Source organism: Podarcis bocagei (genome assembly GCF_964188305.1).
Source record: "Podarcis bocagei genome assembly, chromosome: 14".
Classification (NCBI taxonomy): domain Eukaryota; kingdom Metazoa; phylum Chordata; class Lepidosauria; order Squamata; family Lacertidae; genus Podarcis; species Podarcis bocagei.
The window spans coordinates 8,579,839-8,600,707 of record NC_138139.1 but is presented as its reverse complement, the minus strand read 5'-3'; the positions used below and the strand labels follow the sequence as shown (position 1 = coordinate 8,600,707).

At 37.8% G+C, this 20,869-nt stretch overlaps 1 protein-coding gene and 1 long non-coding RNA gene across 9 annotated transcripts in view; both read right to left on the bottom strand.

The window, feature by feature from the left end:
• Positions 1 to 20,869, bottom strand: part of LOC308572846 — a 198,965-nt gene that overhangs the window by 66,049 nt on the left and 112,047 nt on the right. The window lies entirely within an intron of this gene.
• NEO1 (neogenin 1) overlaps positions 1 to 20,869 on the bottom strand; it is a 108,505-nt gene that overhangs the window by 37,017 nt on the left and 50,619 nt on the right. For 5 of the 8 annotated variants that reach the window (XM_081169185.1, XM_081169181.1, XM_081169179.1 and 2 more), the window contains exons 3-12: positions 19,835 to 20,110; positions 18,776 to 18,929; positions 17,670 to 17,806; positions 12,793 to 12,947; positions 11,850 to 11,970; positions 6,128 to 6,347; positions 5,045 to 5,199; positions 3,510 to 3,658; positions 1,739 to 1,877; positions 43 to 92 (exon numbers count right to left, since the gene is read on the bottom strand). In XM_081169185.1, the coding sequence (XP_081025311.1) occupies positions 43 to 92; positions 1,739 to 1,877; positions 3,510 to 3,658; positions 5,045 to 5,199; positions 6,128 to 6,347; positions 11,850 to 11,970; positions 12,793 to 12,947; positions 17,670 to 17,806; positions 18,776 to 18,929; positions 19,835 to 20,110 (1,556 nt within the window). The remainder of the gene's footprint in view (positions 1 to 42; positions 93 to 1,738; positions 1,878 to 3,509; positions 3,659 to 5,044; positions 5,200 to 6,127; positions 6,348 to 11,849; positions 11,971 to 12,792; positions 12,948 to 17,669; positions 17,807 to 18,775; positions 18,930 to 19,834; positions 20,111 to 20,869) is intronic. The other 3 variants (XM_081169186.1, XM_081169183.1, XM_081169184.1) reach the window with 1 other exon arrangement.

The following is a 20,869-nucleotide window of genomic DNA, read 5'->3' as shown; positions in this document are numbered from 1 at the left end:
TTCTTCAAGTATATCTACAGAAACAAACTGAGAGTATCTTACCTTGGAGTTTTGCACTTCCAGAGTTAGATTTTGGGGTGCAGCACTGGGAACTAAAAACATTAAAGTAAGTTATTCAAGAGTGAGTGTCAAATTATATAAATGAATTAAGTTATGTATAATTTATGATATTCTATATTGCCTCTCCATATTTCTTAGTAACAGACTACATATTTTACAGCATGAACCAGTCCTTGCACTGCACAGTATATAACCATCAGAGAGTAAACACTCAATAGTGGACTGAGAACCAGTAGTTTGCTTACAGGGAACCAGAAAGGTCTGGGCCTCACCAATTTGTGGATAGGAACTATTTGCGGATTCTATTTAAATTCTGTGAGCAACTAGACAGGAAGGATATATATTTCATAAAGAGAACAATTTCTTTACAGTCTACAAAAATGGCTATAGATACAATATACATACTCTGAAATACAGCAACATTAGTTTCTGATAGCCAGAGAATATTCCTCAATAAAAATTGAAAGCCTATTTCATTCTTAGACTTGACAGAGTCAACTTTTACCTTATCCAGACACACAAAAAGGTTTACTTGACCTCAGAAAAGCACACCATGAGATATGGTTCTAGGCCAGTCAGAGCAGTTACTCATGTAGAGCCAGTAATTTGCCCATTGTGTGTTCCTGCAGGAGGGGGCTGCCAATGCAGTCTCTTTGGAGGACAGGGCATTATTTTGCATTGCCGCACTGGGTATGGTTGAATAATCCAGCTGCACCCTATTCAGAATTACTGTGTATCAGTGGAGGCTGACTGGAAGGCAGCTAGGCCAGGCCAGGGAATCATGCAGCAGTCTGTGTAGGTAAGGTCACTCATAGAAGTATTTGATTCTTTAATTTACTTTTTGCAGAACGCTAAGTGGCCCAAGCACCTTAACAACTTTAGCAATATTTATTTCAACTGCAGTCTAAAGATGTGTAGAGCAAACTGGAAAACTGTATAAGATATAATCTCATCATGTTACTAGTATTACAATGATCCTATGAAAACATTCTGTGAATGCGAAATCACTTTGTTGCACACACAGAAACCCAGACAATATGCTGTAATTCTACAAACAGACATGCCACATAGAAATCAGCCCAAATAGTGAATTTAAGAATTTCTATCATACTTATAACCAAATTGCAACAGCACATCATGATGTAATAAAATCAGCTGCTTTAAATGTGTACTGGCTTAAAACATTTATCCTCAATGGGTAAGTAAAGAATTGTAAGAAAGTAAAGAACAATAAAAAATTAAAAGAAAGAAATGAGTAATAAAATGCTGAATGTGACAGATAACAGTGTTGGCCCATAAGAAAATATCCAATAACAGGCCAACCATAATACCACAAAATGGTGTGCAAGATTTTGAATTCGCCCTAAGTCTTCTTCAAAGCAAGGATGAAGAGAAGAGAAAACTTGGCTGGTGGTAACATCTGGTAAGTCTGCAACTGGCAGATTGTGGGAGAAAGCAGTCAAACAAGCAAGACTCATTCAGATTGCACTAAGATAGATGAAACCTAACAATGGCTGGTGGGAGCAGTTGGCTCTGTAATTTCAGAGCTGGAGAATCTGCCATTGTTGTGTTTCTTTTTCCTGTATAGTACCATAATGCAGAAACTAAACTTGGCAATTAAAAATCCATTTAAATTAGGAAATTGTCCGCAATTTGTTTGAAATCAGAAGATACTCACCATCTGACAGAGTTCGAACAACAACATCTTGTGTGGAAACTCCTGGACCATGTTTATTGTAGGCCACCACTCGGAAACTATATTCTGTGTATTTTTTCAAACCACTGATTGTATAGGAAAGACCTCCAACATCAATGTCCTATATTTGAAAAAATGTAAACCGGGATGCATCTTTTAAACACCCAGGGATTAAAAGACTACTGCTATGAATGCTTTGTTCATTTCTGCTCATCATAATCTCTAGATCATTGTTAGATAATCAAGAACAAGCCACACTGAACCTCAGATTCACATTTCCTTCTACCATCTGTGCATGAGCAGAGTGAAAGCTTTCACGTATATAAATTAGGGGAGCTGTGGTTTATTCTAACTCGAGTTAGATAACAAAGCTGGCTATCAAACTATGCTTTGATAGCCTGCTTTGTAAACTAACTAGGATTAAAAATAAACAGTAGTTCCCAGAGTTCATATGTAATATAAAACTGAAGTTTACTTAAAATTGAAAGTGAAAGGCAGAAGTGAGGAGGGGGGTAAAAGCTCAGTACTTGCTGCAGCACATTCTCTATAACCATGGTTTAGATGGCTGTCTGAAAAAGGCTACCATGATAACTTTCTTTCATTATTTATTTAAAAATATCTAAACAATTCACACACACACACACACAGAATTAAAACACAGTGCAGAGTCCGGTCCAAAGAAATCTCCATGGCTCTCAAAAATGTTATACAGCCGTACCTTGGTTCTCAAACAGAATGCGTTCCGGGAGTCCGTTGGACTCCCAGAACTGGGAGTCTGTTCGACTCCCAGAACCGTTTGAAAACCAAGGCATGGCTTCCGATTTGGCTTCCGAAAATAATTTGAAAACTGGAACACTCATTTCCGGGTTTTGATCGTTCAAGAGCTGATTTGTTTGGGAGCCAAGGCATTTGAGATCCAAAATATGACTGAAATGTTTGCCACACCTTTGAAAACGTTCTCTGTCACTGTTCACCCAGCGGCTGTTGCCTCAGTGACATAACAAATATGATGGCTTAGCAATGTTATGAAGTCAGTCAGGCTTGGCTATATGCTTTCTTCACCAAAGGCAAACAAATCTATTTTGTGTTAGGGCAAATCTATTTTGAATTAGATTAGCCATGTGCATGATTCTAGCCAATCAGGAAAGTGAGAGCAGAAGTTCCTGAATATGTGAACACTCTGGTCCCAACATTCATTGGGTAGGGGGCTGTTTTCAAAGTTAAATGTGTTTTGACAAAATCAAACCCCCATGGCTCAACACTAGTTGAAATAAATGACCTGCAGGCTATCTAGTTAAATAAAAATGGCAATAAAAGTCTTAAGGGGTAAGGCATTTAAGTAAATCAATGGATGCTTTTTATAAAATAAAACTAGTACATGTTTATGAGAATCTCATTTGTTTATCTCAGGGGTGGCAAAATAATAACTGATCATATGTGACTATTGTTCATGCTAGCTGGGGGTGATGGAATTAGAGTCCAGAAACATTTGGATTCTACCCTCAGCTTACCTGCAATAGCTTTAATACTTCAAAGAGTGAAACTTCAAAAAGCGAAACTAGAATTTGCCTAGCAATTGCAACATGTCCATTTGCTGCAAAATATTAAAAGGTTTTCTCTCCTGCTGTTTGTCTGTTAATAAAATCCAACAAAATAACATCCAAATTCTGAAATGAGAACTATAATGAAAACAGTAATCTTACTACAGGTAAAAAAGCCTAAAGTTTTGCTAATACTATGCTATGCATCATACCTGCTCATTGTCTGCTCCCTTCTCCATGTAGTACAGCTTGTAGTTTTGGATTTCACCATTGCCAGATAAAGGTGTTGCCCAACTAACAGTGATTGATGTGGGTGAGTTTGCAAATGCTCGAATATTAGGGGCCGGGCCAGGAAGCTGAACTGAAAAATAAACAAGATGTACTATAAGCATTACTAAAAAAAAAAAAAATCATTACACTTTATATTGCATATCTGAAGCAAAGAGCTCTGAAATTCTAAACAGAATTTAAGTGAAACAGTATGAATGGACATGTTTTGGAAGCAATTTGGCTCTCCATGAATCTAGGGAATGAGCCATAGAAAATCTCAGGCTCACATGCTTGCTTCCACTTCTGTAATATAGCCACTTGGAGATAAGAAATCTTTACTTCCATTTTTGATTATCCACAGCTTGTTGTTTCATCTAAATCCACAAAAACTGCAACCAATTTTCTTTGAAACAATTGAAACTTCAACCAATGGGTTATGAACACAGCTTATTTCAACAAACTATAGTTAAAATTAACTAATTTAGGGTACGGATGCAACATTAACCTGTGGTTAATAAAAAAATGGAAGTGAAGGCATTCAAACTGCCCGATATGCCAATTTCATGGCTGAACATGAATAATAAGATATGGGAAAAGTGAACCTTTAATGAGCTCTGAAACAAACAAAAAACAAAAAAATGTGAATCAACCTACACAACCTAAAATGGATGTTGAAAATAGAAGACAAAGAATGGCCAGACTTTAGCAATTAAAAATGTTATTAGAGAGGCAACTTTTATGCTAAATTGATTTTTTAAAAGGCCATGCTTAAGTTGATTGTGGTATCTCATATAATAATTCAAACTTGGCAGTTTTTAAAGCAGATTTGACTTCTATGCTCCATAACTTCCTTTTTCTTCCTGACATAAGTGTACTTTGTGCTTCATCTCAAGTATAATGAGACTGCACAAGAAGCTTAACATTGCCATAAAACTATTTGCATCCAAAGATAAATTTAAATTGAATTTTATCCGTAAGGGATTATCCGATGCAAGATTAGATTGCACACATGCTTAGAACATGATCCAGCCAAAACTAAACTTCCTTTGTTACTATGCAGGCAGAAGTCTTATCTTTTAAATACTACTAATTTCAACATAAGAATTAGTCTGCAATCCTAAACACACTTGCTAGGTAGTAAGAACTATTGCACCAAGTGGAAATTATTTAGAGTGAATATGCATAGGATTGTCCTATTAATAATATGCTGAATATTTTTTTTGGCAATGTAGGCTTAGAAGTAGGGTAACTTTCACTGGATCATCTCTAAATCATTAAAATAGAAAACTGACTTTAACATAACATGATCATATCTTAAAGGAACCAGGCTTAAGTGATACAAGTGTGATTATACAGACTTATATAGCAAGTTAATCAGAGCACAGCTACCACTGCATTGTGTGAAAAGGATAAAAACACTTTATCACCATCTGCCACAGCAACAGCAACAAACAGGGTGGAAATGTTTAAAGCTTACCCTCAGGTTGCGTTGCCACCTTAAGTGGCAATGAACTTTCTCCAGGCCCGTGTTTGTTTTGAGCTACCACTCTGAAAACATACACAGACTCAGGCATCAAGTTTTGAATTGTCACTTGCATTTCCCCAGGATGGCTTGTGTTTTCAACACGCTCCCTTTAAAAAAAAGGGGGGGGGCACATGGGAAAAGACCTGAGGTTAGAAAATATTTGGTACACATAAGCAGTAAAGTGATAGCACCACGGGGAAGGTATTAGTTCAGAATAATGTTCACAGGACAGAGTAATGACAAAGCAATGATGGGGGAGATGGGATTTGCTTATCTGTAAGTGTTATTCTTTGAGTAGACCTCTGCACAGTTGCAGATGTCTCTCCCAGCCCTACCTGGAGAGGCCAGGGAATGAACCTGAGATGATCTGCATACAAAGCATGTGCGCTCTCTCTAAACTATAGCCCTTCTACAGCTTCCAACATAATTAAAGCACTCCTTCCCAGCTAGTAGTTTTGATGTCCCACAAAATCAAAGCTCCCAAAATAAGTGCTATACCAAGGACAGCCAGCATTCATGTTTGATTCTTCTAGAAATACATGATTCCTCACTTTGAGGGTATTCTCAAAGAATAGCATTCACAATTCAGAAACAAAGCCAATTCAATGGCCCTAAGATCCAAACAACTCATCTGCAAAGTCAGTTCTTGAAGTTTCAATAATACTTTTTCAATGTGTGTTCTTAAGAGTGTTTAAATGCACTAGACAGACACAAATTGTTTTTTCCTCATCAGATACTCTCACAAGAAGCAAGGCAAGAGGCAAACAGGATGAAGCCACAAGTGTCTATCTGACAACATCTCATCCTTATTTATTCACTCTGAAAATTCAAGTTGAGCCCATGTATCTCAAAGCAACTACATAAAATGTGTCTTTCTTTTTTTAAAAAAAAGTCACAGCATTTTATTTTAGTTGGAAAGTTCTGAACTTCTTACCAGGCCTTTGGAGTGGTACAGGTAAGAAATCTAAAGCTTAAAAACACTCAAGTAAAGAAATTACTATATTGTAAATTTGTATATAAAAAAGTAAATTATACCTGTTTATGGTTTCCCTGGTGTAGAACACAGAGTAGGTGAGATTGTCTCCATGAGGATCGGATGCAGGTGTTCTCCAGGTCAGCTTGATGAAGCGGGTAGAGACAAGGGAAGCCACAACATCTCGAGGGGCAGAAGGCAACGGTCCACTTGTAGCTGGTGCTAGATGGTCAGTAGTGGCACTGGTCAGTGAAGTGGGAGGTAATGTTGGGATGGCAACATCTTGTCATGTGCAAACATTGGGGAATATGAAGGGCATACATCACGACGATTTAAAGAGAAAACAGAAAAAACCAAAAAAGAAATAAACAAAACCACGATGGGAAACAAAACAAAATGAACACACAAAAAAGGCCATTAAACTGAAGGTTGGCATGCAGGCAAAAAAGGTAACTACTGAAAACTAATGGGAAATATCAAAGGAGACATCACTATAGAGCAGGCAGTCAAATCTCCATTATAATGGAAGTGGGAAGGGAAGGGTGAAAATTGAGGATAAAGTAGCACCTCAGAATGAAAACATCAGTTTGACATTTAAGCTTTTTTTGCACTGAAATATTTATTAGAAAATCATTAAATCTGCAATCAAATAAGCATACTTCAAGAAGAACTTCAATTTTTCTTTGAATAACTGAAAAAACAAGTTTATACTAGTCATAAGAATAAAATAGACATTGATTAGCTTCGTGTAGTGATTCTTTTGTGCATATTTTAAGTTGCTCAGTTGTGAATTCATCTATTAAAGGAGTGTGAGAATCCTAAGGTAGTTTGAAACCATTTCCAACCAGTATGTGAAGAATATGAACAGGAGATCCACGAACGCCTACCCCCAAAGAGTTTCAATCTTTCACTCCAGTAACGTGTTCTCTTCATGAATCATTATTCCTCATGATTAAACAGCACCTAGCTATCCTGCTGCATGCCATCATTATTAGAGCAAGCCTGGCATGCTTAATTTCACAAATTATTTGAAGTGCCACTGCATTAAAATAAGAATAACAATGAACAATTAACTTCTCGTTTTAATTTTATTGTAAACTCCTTGAACATTAATAGAAAAAGGATGGAAGTATTTTAAGATGAAAGTGAATTAATTGAAAATATGAAGGGTGCGTATGTGTGTGTACAAACACATTTTATATGTACACAACCAACCAACCAATCAATGAAAATATTCAGAAATGAGAGCATTTATTTTTAAACAGCTTGTACAATCAATTCCAAGGAAGACCTAGAAATAAGGCTTCCCTGTTTCGAGGGAATCTTTACGTAAATAGTTCTTTATATTTTGAATCCCTGCAATATATTTCCATGTATATCTACCTTCAAGGATATTTGAAAGAAATGGTGCAGTACAGCTAAAATTATTGTGCAATTAGCTGCCTCTTTTTGCTTTTAATTCTACTCCAACAGTTCAGAAGATTATTTAATAATTTCATGCATCTGAAAGCTCAATTAAGTAGATAATATGGAGCTCTGGCCAATAAACACTGCTGAGGCTGATCTAATTTAAGAATAGATTCAATTAGAACTATTTATTATTGTAAATTAGCTAAAACATGAACATTTTACTACGAATAGTAAATTATGCAATGTTTTACTGCCTTATGTTTTAATTATTTGTAAGCTGATTTAAGCACCGAAATGGCAGAAAATGGCCCAGGATTTCTCAAAGTAATAGAGGCTAGATGCATAAGAATAAGGGACACAAGAGGAAGCTGCCTTATCATATGATGCGGTGTGGGCAGATTGCAAAAAGTACCCAGGGAAGTAAAAAATATACTGGTTAAATGCCTTTGTAGGGTTTTTCTTTTAACAGCATGGTTGAGAAAAAGTGAAGAAAAACAGAATAGGATGAGATATTTCTACGCCACGGTAACTTGCTGTGCCCAGATTATTGAACCACCTGGGAATAGCACACAGGAGAAAGGGTCTCATTTCTGAGTGACACCAGTGAGGGCGGTAAATGGCCTATGTGAATGTCTGGAAACAGGTGGAGGATGGTCAACGGATTGAGGTTGAATCCCAACAAGACAGAGGTACTGTTTCTGGGGGACATGCAGGTGTGGGAGACTCCCTGGTCCTGAATGTGGTAACTGTGCTCCTAAAGGACCAGATGCACAACTTTGGGGTCATTTTGGACACACAGCTGTCCATGGAAGCGTAGCTCAATTCTGTGTCCAGGGCAGCCGTCTACCAGCTCCACCCTGCACCCTGTCTCGCCAGAGTAGTACATGCTCTGGTTATCTCCTGCTTGGACTACTGCAGTGTGCTCTATGTGCGGCTACCTTTGAAGGTGCCTCAGAAACTAAAATTAATCCAGAATGCGGCTGCCAGACTGGTGACTGGGAGTGGCCGCCGGGACCATATAACCTTGGCTCTAAAAGATCTACATTGGCTCCCAGTATGTTTCTGAGCACACTTCAAAGTGTTGGTGCTGACCTTTAAAACCCTAAATGGCCTCAGCCCAGTATATCTGAAGGAGCGTCTCCAACCCCATTGTTCAGCCCGGACTCTGAAGTCCAGCTCTTCAGGCGGTTCCCTCCCTGCAATAAGTAAAGTTACAGGGAACCAGGCAGAGGGCCTTCTTGGTAGTGGCACCTGCCCTGTGGAATGCCTTCCCATCAGATGTCAAGGAAATAAACAACTATCTGACTTTTAGAAGACATCTGAAGGCAGCCCTGTATCAGGAAGTTTTTAATATCTGCTGTTTAACTGTGCTGTTATTTTCTGTTGGAACCCAGTCAGATGGGCCAGCTACAAGTAATAAATTATTGTTGTTGTTAATTATCATTAGCGTTAGCACAACTAGGTCAGGAGGGCAAAATGTATGATGGTGAGGTGACTTTTTTCTGTTTCGACACCAATAAAAGACTAAATGAATATTTTCAAGTTTATACAAAACTTTTTACTACTGTACACTAACACATTCACAATCTTTTCGAAGAATACTTTCCCTTATGAGACAGCGAAACAATTGCTGTCTTTAATTAGTTGTCCTGAGAGCTGAATTCAATATTCACTAAATATCATTTTTTCTTTAAAATTGTATATTCTCCGTCTCCCTTCATTAACCCTAATGAAAACTCATTAGCATAACCATTATGACCATACTCCATAATTTGATCATCTGTTCCCAAATAGAAAGATTGTAATTTTATTTCCAATAGCAGGCTAATACTACCCTGGCTTCTACCATATTAAACAACAATAATAATTTCCCCTTAGAAATTGCATCTGCTTAACATATTATTAGAACAAATCTTGCATTATTTCTTCTTTTATTTTATTTTCAGCCATATTTTCAAGTGTCAACTAGAGGCAATTGTTAGTTGCCACAAGTACTACTTATACATTTGCATCAATTTCAAAGGCGATTCAAGGTTCCTGGAAGCTGTGAAGAATTAAGTAGGTTTGGCTAGCAAAGAGTGAGATGAATGAAAAGGAAAAGTGTGTGGCTGGGGGTAGGTGGGGGGGTGATAGGAAAGTTCAAGAAAAGAAGTTGAGAGCACTAAATTAATAGCAATGCTAGACATTGTAACTGTTTCAGGGGAACGCAAATATTATACCACACTGGTGTATTCTGCAGGGATCATAATATGCAGTGCTGCCCTAAGGCTATGATACGGAGAACTCTGATTCAAAAATATTGGACCCTTTTTATTTCTCAAATTACACGATTATCTCAAGCTTGATATGGACTGATCTACTATATAACACAGATATCCACGGTTTTTTTTTGCCTTGCATTACTATCGTTCTGATTTTTGTAATCTATTCTGAAAATATAATGAAACACTTACTTTTAAAGATTTTAATAGTTGACTGCCTATTTAAGTTTTGTGAAATGAGTACTTTCTGAGCTCATCCCCAAATCCACCCATAAAATTTTATGCCACTTTGGCAGGGAGAATGTTTTAATTTTTTCCAACGAAAACTTTTAAAGGAAGTCATAAAAGTGTGATAAAAACACTCCTCCCACACCCATGACATATTTTGTTTTAAAGGAAGTCATTTAAAATTTCCTGTCATGTACAATAATCAAAAAGGTGTATCATTATCAATGCATCATACAAAGAAAATTCAGAAAGGAAAGCAACTCTTCCTATCCTTTCAACCCAAAGTTATGCTGTATTTTAGATAAGATACCAGTGTTAACATAAGAGCAACACAAAGGCACAGTATGTTTTTACACAGAGCCAATAAAAAGTCACATTTATCTACTTCCTTTAGAAGCAACAAATCCATGGATAAACACTGCACTGTGCCTGAAACAAATTCTATCAGAAATTATGCATTATAAAATGGAAGAAAAAGCAAAGAGTACCTCATTAAGATTATTTTTTTTAAAAAAATATTATTTTCTTAAGATTTAGAAAAATCAAGCATAGCCATGCATACTATTGTGTAAATATAAAGATCAGTAACCTCAATCATCTAGTCACATTTTTTAGATTTTAGCAATTTTTTAGATTTTATTCTTTTCCCCCAAAAAGCCTTTGACAGCTTACCAAGAAGATTCTCTAACGAATTCCATATTTATAGGACAAACTGTAATAGAACTGTCATGCTTTATAATAGTAGAATGCTACAGAGCCCCATGTCATAACCACAGAGACAATCTCACAGCTCTATTTTTTATTTATTTCATTTATATCCCACCTCTCTCCCAAGGCACTTCGCAGCATAAATTAAAAGAAACACCGCTAAAAATACACAAATATAACTATTAAAAAGCAAGTAAATAAGTAGTCCTATGAAAAACAGCACTAAAAAAACCTTAGGTAAAGGGACCCCTGACCGTTAGGTCCAGTCGCAGACGACTGGGGTTGCGGCGCTCATCTCGCTTTATTGGCTGAGGTAGCCGGCATACAGCTTTCGGGTCATGTGGCTAGAATGACTTAAGCCGCTTCTGGCGAACCAGAGCAGCACACGGAAATGCTGTTTACCTTCCCGCCAGGGTGGTACCTATTTATCTACTTGCACTTTGACATGCTTTCAAACTGCTAGGTTGGCAGGAGCTTTATGCAAATAAAGATTCTTCTGATGATGTAGAACACACACACAAAACTCCCTGCAGGATGGCTATAGAACACTTCCAAGAGTCTGCTGAAGGATGAACCACCAAGAGAGTAACTGAATGTATGGAATCCAGTGCCATGCATTCAAGTGCTCTGGTTAATTAAAATGATATCAGATAATCGCAACGCGGGGTTGTGATTAATAAATGTTATGAGGGTTTTTTGGAATGATATTAAAATTGTATCATAAATGTTTTTAAAGGAATTTGCTTTAACTGGCGACTGAAGGAATTATTATTATTATTATTATTATTATTATTATTATTATTATTATTATTATTAACAGCTGGTAGTTTTGATAACTAAGATGTAATTTAACTACTGAAAAGTAATCATTATTCATTTTATCAATGCCAATTAATTTGCTAAATTATTATATTGTTGTAAAATGCAACAGTAAAGACAAATCATGGTGTGTCTTTGATCTATCATGTTCACAGGTTGAAGGAATGTTCTGCAATATAAAAGTTTGTTTCAAACTAAAGAGAACAGATTTAGAAATTTTATTTTACAAAGATAATGTGCTTATAACACGAGCAAACAGCTGTCACTCATATCTGAGTAGAGAATTACTTGTGGAAAAGAATGTAAACCTGAAATTATTCTTCCCCACTTTTGGCAATATATGACCCGAGTTTCTTACCATGATCAAGTATTATCAGCTGGGCTCCAGACTGTATGTTTCCCACATCATTGTCTGCAATACACTGATAAAATCCTTCATCCGATTTCACTAGACCTAAAACTTGTAGGTCATGCTCATTCTAAAAGAGAACACATACATGCATAATATAATATTCACTAAAATGGAGAAGTCGAAACTACAAGGGCTTCAAAGGGTGGGGGAAAGTGGGAAACGATGTTTTTATGCCTCATGGCACTTCTAAATTACATTTCTGTTCAAGAGCTCTTGGACGTCAGTGCTCAACTTCTACAACATCAAGATCAGCAAAATTGTTAGAAAAACAGCAATATTTGGCAACCATGAATGGGCATTGACAGAATTGCTGTATGTACCAAACAGTGTTCTAGTCTAATTGAAAATGGTCTCCTGAAAAGACCTGAAAAGACCATCAATGGAAAATGAAACTGGTCAGGAGTGCCTCTGTCCTACCTTCTGAAGGGTGATGGTGATGACGATGCTTAACTTTTTAGGCCAATTTTTCCAAATCGAATGCAACAAACACCCCAAAGATGGGAGAGATACTTCACAAAGCACATTCACATGAGGCATTAGAATAAGCTTTCGGTGTCCTAGCATGAGGATGCAACCTATTGTCACATTGGCAAGGTCTGCCATACTTTTTCTATTGATAAAGTACAATTAGAAGTGTGGGTGAACTTGTATGACCAGCATATTTTCTACCATACCCCATCACAAAATTGATCCTCTAAATTTAAAGGGTCTTTCTGCCTATCTAGGTTCAAACTATTGTGACTATGCAGTTATTGGAGAGAGAAAAATGAAAATCGATAGTTTGGTGGCTCAAGCATACATTGATTAATGTACCCAATTTAGCGCTATATACGTTTAGTTAAAACACAAGGAAATCAAGCCATAGGATACATACTAAAGATATACTTACTACAATTTTAAAGTAGTCACTAGGGATCACCACATCTCCATTCTTTACCCACTTCACTGTTGGAGTTGGCTTCCCAGTCACATCACATTCAAACACAATATCCATGGATTCATGAGCATAAATATTAGAGGGTTGCTTCAGAAACTCAGGAGGAGCTTTAAATAGAAGGAAGAAAAGCACTTACAGATTACTGATCAAATATGGCATACACTGTTCAACCATGTCATATGACAAAACTGAGTAGAGAAGCAGACTAAATATATATTGTAGCTATATATGTGTTGCAAAGAAATCTATTAGAGAGATTACCAGCTTTCAAAAATAATTGCTATTGCTCAAGATCAAGTAATCAAGTAGTTCAATTTCAATAGGAATGACAATCTATTAAACTTTTAACTTATCATTTGCCTCCTAACAGATTAAATAAATTAAAATATATCAAGTGATACCTTTGAGAAACGGATGCAAGTACAGTACAAGATAAATTTCATAAATAAAAGCAACTTGCTCATAGTTAGAAGGAAAAGTCATCTTTAGTGTTCATCATAGAAGCCTTCAAAAATAAACTTGTAACCCTAATTAGAATTGTGCCTTTCCAGTTAAGTAACTAAAACTTTAGCTGGTTAACGTAGCAATTGAAGTTACAGCCCTAGTTTTAAATATTTATTTTACATTTCAACAGAATGGAGATTATGATTAAGGGCAAAGAAGGCATTGCAGAGCACCAGAACCTAAATAAAAGCTGCCCCAAATGACTGTTCCTTTAACGTTTGACTGGATTAAGCTACCAAGCTGCAACAGCACTAAAAGGATCTGTTGCAGATGGGGAACAACTTAAACCAAACAGAATTGTGCAATGGGAAAGGAACAAGAGGCATAAGATAACAACCAATAATCTGAAGTGTCCTGCTTATCAAATAACATGATGAACGAGTAATATTTTTAGTTTCTATGAGCAGGTCCGAATACAAATCTGTTTAATGAGGGGAACACCATTCCCAGTGCTAAATTCAAGCATATGCCTGAATTCCATCCTCAATGGGTCTTGCTTTAATACAATTAAGTTTTGTTTTGTTTTTTATCTTAATTGTCATAGGATTATTTGCTTCCGTACACTCAGGTGGGTTGGAGGCAAGTAAAGCCATGTTCTTCGTGAAAGTTGAACATAAAATACTCAAATTCATTAGACATTCTTCTCCATTTACAAGTTTAAATGTTTTTGAAAGTTATTTTTGTAGCTTAACTATATTAGTATTCAGTACACATAGCAATTAAGCACAAGTACAGATGTTTGTGGTAAACAAGTTAAATGGATAACCAGAGAGCAAACGAGCCAATTACATAAAATACAATTTTATTGGAAAATCACATGTTTTAGCACCAGACAATTATATTTCAAAGCAGCCTTGGGTGTTTACTCTTTCCACTTCACCTTTCCTAGTGACACTATCACCCAGAGAACAAGTATATATAATGAACTATTGAATTTACTGTGATGGGTTAAGATTATGCACATTTTATTAAGCTTACATACATGGAAATTATGCAGTCCATGAAAAGAAAGTCAAGGCCTCAGACATCTGCTTTCAACCCTTACACTATGACAGCCTTTCATTCATTTGTGGTAAGTTTGCATAAGCGACAGGTTGCATTTCTTATACCAAGGGGAAAGAAAATTTTTTAAATCTCCTTCCAACCCGCAACTGAGCCTTTGGTCAAAAGGATCACTGTATTTTAATATATCATTGTATTTTTATATTCTGCAGGAAGCCGTTAAATGTCTTGTTCAAAAAATACTCCTACAAGACTGGCAAACGGTCTCTTTCATGAAGCAGCAGCTGGTATAAAGCTTCAATAATATATAAAGCTCCAGTTTTTAAGATATCGCCGAAGAATTGATGCTTTTGAATTATGGTGCTGGAGGAGACTCTTGAGAGTCCCATGGACTGCAAGAAGATCGAACCTATCCATTCTTAAATCAGCCCTGATTGCTCACTGGAAGGAAAGATCCTGAAGCTGAGGCTCCAATACTTTGGCCACCTCATGAGAAGAGAAGACTCCCGGGAAAAGACCCTGATGCTGGGAAAGATTGAGGGCACAAGGAGAAGGGGACGACAGAGGATGAGATGGTTGGACAGTGTTCTCGAAGCTACCAGCATGAGTCTGACCAAACTGTGGGAGGCAATGGAAGACAGGAGTGCCTGGCGTGCTCTGGTCCATGGGGTCACGAAGAGTCGGACACGACTAAACGACTAAACAACAACAACAAAGCTGAAATGTAGGGCTAACGCAATTCCCTCAACTCAGTATCAGTGTCTTTACTGCAGATATTCTAGACCCATATCAACAGCTAATTTAGCCATATATTTTGTCCCTTAGGACTTCTCAAGAACCCTTACAAAAGAAACAATTTTGCAAAATGGCATGTGTCATTGATAACATTGTTTTAAGTTTCTTAACGCTGTTAAGAAACTTAAAACAGTTTCGGAAAATAAGTGCAACTACTCTGCATCTATTCCTTAAAGGTAGTTAACTAAAAATGTAACAAAATAAACGCAAATTAAAAGAGATTAGATTCTCCTTGAGAGAAAGTTGGTGAATCCAGGAAGAATTGCTCAAGGGAACTAATAGAGTAAACTGAATCTTATTAATCCTGTTAGAATTATTTGCAGCTTTGATACAGCTGATCATGAAATTATTTGGGAATACAACTTTGTGTTTGGAAGGGATTTAGGGAACTGCTTGTTAAAAATTCTGCCCACTATTGGCAAAGAGTATGCTCAAGGGTAGTGATGGGTAATTACCTAACATGGTTAGGGATGCTTCCAATGTGGTTCTACAAGTTGTTGCTGTGTTCCCAAGTTGTGTTCAATATGAATACATGGCGGCTTGATGAGATTATATTTCTGTATGATGTTCAATGCTAGCAGAATACTGGTAACACACACCTCTCTTCCTGCTTTTCATCTAGCCCTGTTCACTAATGTAGTCTTCCAATGACTGGTCATGTTTGGGAATTAGATGTATGCAAGCTGACAAATGAAATTCAGACATGACTGAATCAGCTGGTTTTGTGACTTGGGAGGGAACTGGGATTCCTGTCACATCTGGGAGTTGGCTCCCTGTGGTCCGTCTGGATCAGTGTTTCTCAACCTTTGATCCCCAGATGTTGTTGGACTACAACTCCCATCATCCCTGAGCTCTGGCCTTGCTAGCTAGGAGCGATGGGAGTTTTAGTTCAACAACATTTGGGGACCCAAGTCTGAGAAAGGCTGGTCTAGATACTCAGGTTGCAACAGGGGCCAAAATGCTTTTTACCAGCTTAATTCAAGTGGGAGAAGCAAAAATGCACTTGTAAATCTCTCATTACAAGTTTTTACTTTCTTCTGTAAATCTGTATGATCAGAATTCAAAACATGTTTGCTCAGTTTGTTGTATTTTGTGCTTAATGCAAAACTCTTAAAAATAGATAGATTTAAAAATGCCATACAACTCAACTGGAAACCAACCATTTCCATGTAGTTTACGTCATAATATTTACAGGAAACTCTGGAGACCCAAGTAGAGTGAATGAGAAATATAAAATATTCCCCAGCTGAAAAGTGAACTTATAACCTTGTCAGCATATGTCTGTCTCCATGTGATTTCCTGAGTTTAACCAATTAAATGAATGCCACCTTTGATAATCTACGTAAGGGAAATTCATTATTTTATTTTCAGTGGCTAAATGAGATCAGACTACATCCCCCACCCTGTCCCAACACCTTTGTATTACACACGAACCTAACATGGAAAACACTGCACAATAATCTTACAACATTAGACCTATAGACATTTATTGGGGGGGTTGCAGGGGAAGGGTGGTGGCTGCTTCCCCCCTTCCTCCACTGTGTAAACCATCATGCTTTGATTACTTTTGGGGGGGTGGGGAGTGGTTAAGCAAGTTTCTGGCATTTGTAGAAAACAAAATTCTGAGGCACTATTCTCATTTATTTTGTGAGAAACTAGGCTACTCCAACCTTTCTGTGTTTTCTCCAAGCATGCAACTGAGCAGGCAGGTGGGCCCAGGCAGGCCTACCCACGTCCCTTGGGTTGCCATTACCACTACCCCGCTGCCCATGAATGCTCACTCTACCTGAGCAAGGGCTGTTCATCACTGCTGTTGCCACCACCCAGTTTGCCCAGAACTCCCCCATCCCTTCACAACTTGCCCCAATCCTGAAATCCTGCTGCCAAGAGCAGAAAGTGTTTTAACCCGGAGCAGTATGGTGTGGAGGGGGTAAAGACATTCTCCTGTTCATTCCCCTTTGCTTTAGGCCATGGCAGCAGGATCTTGGGATTGGAGTGCTTGCTGAACAGATAGGATGGGGCATTTTTAGGTTAACTGTGGGGGAATGGGGAATGGCAATCGGGTGGCGGGTAGGCAGGGATGACTGGGGGTAGAAAGAGTTGTGGGGGGCTGGCAAGGGGGGTAGCTGGGATTGAGGTTCAAACCTAAGTAACTATAGCTTGTGTAGCCCACAAACCAGAATATGAAGTTAGCTTATGAATCTCTGCTTCAGTTAACCATGGTTTCTCATTACATCTGAACACACTACCCTGGTTTTATCCTGGTTTGTTCTGGCACCCTGCCCCAAATGCTCACTAAGCTATCAAGGAAGGAAGGAAGAGCTGTTGAAATACTAAACATTATGCAAAACAAGCAACAGTTACATTGCACTGAGCTAGTGTATGTTGAATATTGGTTCCTGGCCTAACCCTTAATTATAGGGATCAGTAGAAATTACTGTACCTCCTCTGCCCCATTAACAGTACATAATTTTAAGATATAGAAATTTGTGGTTTTGACTGTTCTCTCTTGCAAAGTAGTTACATACCTTGTACAATCAGATCAGCTTGAGCTTCAATTGTTTCATTTCCATTATCTGCAATACAGGTATATGTTCCAGCATCATCTTCTGTGATATCGTTGATCTTCAGAGTCCCTCCAGCCAGCAATAAATAATTTTTAGAACTGTGCAAAACAGGACAGATTGGTGAATTTTTTGGGGGAAATTTCCTAAAGTCAATTTTTAAGGGCTTGTTCTTCACAGAAATCAAAAGACATTCAATCTCTTAAAACTTTTGTACAGAATATTCCTGTGCCACAATTTTCTGAGGCAATTTAACATATTTATTTATCCCGAACCAAGAGTTACAGTAGCATTCAGTACAGCAGAAACATACTCCTCCAGATCTCCTATATGAGTTTCTAGAGACCTAAGCGGCTTTTAAAAGGGTCAAGTCAAGCCACTATCTCCTCTTTAACGTAACTCATTCCACATAGAACTGTGTATTTCATCTAGCTTACGGACAGTGCTGTTTTCAGCTTTCACTCAGTACTGGCAGCAACAGCAGTTGCAGGAAACACACTGCTAGGGCAGACATGAGATCCTAGTATCAAATTTTAAATAGTGTTTCAGCTTTATTCATTGAAGACAAGCTACTGAGGGCCTAGCTACTGAAAGCTCCAAAACCAGCTGCTGTGGTGCTCAATGTGCAAATTTTGCTGAGTCAGTGAGCAGCTGGAAGGCCCCAGGTAACCCTTTATCTGCTGACCACATTCCCTTCTAAGTTAATTTTTATGGGCTTGCTTTTTGCAGAGATCAAAAGGCACTCAAATTCTCAAATATGAGCATTAAATGTTTTAGGCACTTAAGCTTTGCAGCCTTTATCTATGCATTAAACATATAATTACATAGGCAACAGAACAGACAGTTGGTCATAGTCATATAACATAGCAGTCACTATCAAAAGGAAAGTCAGACTTAGTCCAATTGAGTTCTGATTAATGTGCTTACACAGTTACAACAAGCCCACCTGGCAATCTCCCAGAATAATCAGCTTCCTCCATCAATAAAACATGGCAGAGAGTAGGAGTTTTTAGGATGGGAAGAGGTAGCAGAGAGGTAAGAGCTGATGTAACACCAGAACAACTACCCACCTTTCTGTAACAAGCTCTTCTTCATTTCTTGTCCACCTGATAACAGGAATGGGAATGCCTGTAGCAACACATGGCAAAACGGCATTCTGCCCAGTAATTTTGGTAAGTGAAGAAGGCTGTCTCAGGAACACCTGATTTGAGGCAACTTCAGATTCTGTAAATATTGAGATCAGAAAGTCCAAGGTTATTACAGTAAAAATAAATGTAAAGTGATATTAACAAAACACAGTAATTATGGATGCAATGCTCTAGACCACGCTGTTCCAGACTTGCTTCTTCATACATACAGTGGTACTTCGCAAGACGAATGCCTCGCAAGACAAAAAACTCGCTAGACGAAAGGCTTTTTTGAGCTGCTTTGCAAGACGATTTTCCCTATGGGCTTGCTTCGCAAGACGGAAACGTCTTGCAAGTTTGTTTCCTTTTTCTTAACACCGTTAATACAGTTGCGACTTGACTTCGAGGAGCAACTCATAGAACGCGGTGTGGTAGCCTTTTTTGAGGTTTTTAAAGACTTTGGTATTTTTGAAGCTTTTCCAAAACTTTCCCGACACTGTGCTTCGCAAGACGACAAAAAATCGCAAGACGACAAAACTCGCGGAACGAATTAATTTCGTCTTGCGAGGCACCACTGTACTGATCATTACAACTAAAGCTTTGCCAAGAAATAACCAAGGCAATTTGTGTTAGAAACTTTTCTCAGAAAATGGCCACCATCAGTAAATAACTATACTAGACAAAAATATTTGACATAGACATAAATATTGATCTCTGCATACTTTGCTGTCTTGACCATGTCTGCAAAAGTCTCTTGCAAAAAGTTCATTACAAGAAAATTATGCTACTATTCAAGAGTCCTTTTAAAGAAAACCAGCCTTTTTAAAGTAAACTTTTATAAGTACAACTCCCAGGGATCTACAGAATACATTGAGATGGCTAAGTTTAAATGACAAAGAGCAACTTGACAGAACCTATCTGCCAGCAATTAAATAATATTACTAGTGAGTTGCAATATTACTAGTGAGTTGGAGAGAAAAATCTGAGCACATATGCCTGTACCTGGAAGAACTTTAATCTCTGCTTCATCACTGTATTTGGGAGAACCACCAATTTCAATAATACAACAATATGTTCCGCCATCTTCATCTGTAGCATTACTAATAATTAAAGCTCCACTTGGCAATTTGAATACACGGTCATCCAGAAAGAGTGGCTCATGATCTAGCTCCCACCTTACAAAGGGTGCTAGATCAGCATTTACTTCACAATTAAGAACTATGCTGTTTCCTCTATAGACTGATGCTGACTCCGGCTGACTGATGAATCTTGGAAGTCCTAAAAAGAAAAGAAAAAACACACACATAAGATTGTGCATCTGTACTTTTCCTTATTTTTTCTTTCTTGCAGTCATATGTTTGCTTACAATGCAGCAGAATGTCAACTATAATTCCATTATGAAAAATAGGTTGACTCATTAGCCTACTGTCCAGGATTGTTCATAAGCATATCCTATTGTGAAGCATAGGTTTGTCCACAAGCTCAGCTATCAAGCCCCCTTTGATTACATTACTCCAGAATGAAATAATGGATACTGAGCTCATGTACTTGCTCTAAGTTACATATTTAACTAAATAATGATATCATTTAAGTTCTGCACTGACTGTACTGAGCAGAACAAAATTTAAAAGCTGGTAGAAGAGCTGTAAAGTTCCTGATTTCAGATGGAAAATATTGCCATACTAAAATATGCAAACATATCCCTTCTTCCCTTTCAACAATTAAGATGAAATATATATAAATCGATTTAGATGGCTTTTAACTATGTGCTACTTCCATGTTTCCAATTTATGCAACGGAGACATATATAGCATCTCATTCTGCCAGTGAATCACAGCCTTAGGGAATGAGGCAGCCTGTGGAATCTGCACAGATGACATCCCTTAATGCAGAGGTGGGGGACTTCATGGCCAAGGGCAAAATGCAGCCCTCCAGAGAGCTTTGGGGCTCTCTATAGGCCATACCTCCTCCCCAGGTCACATCCCACAATAACCTTTGCACCCACCTCAGGTGCTTTTGTCTGTCTGTAATGTGTCC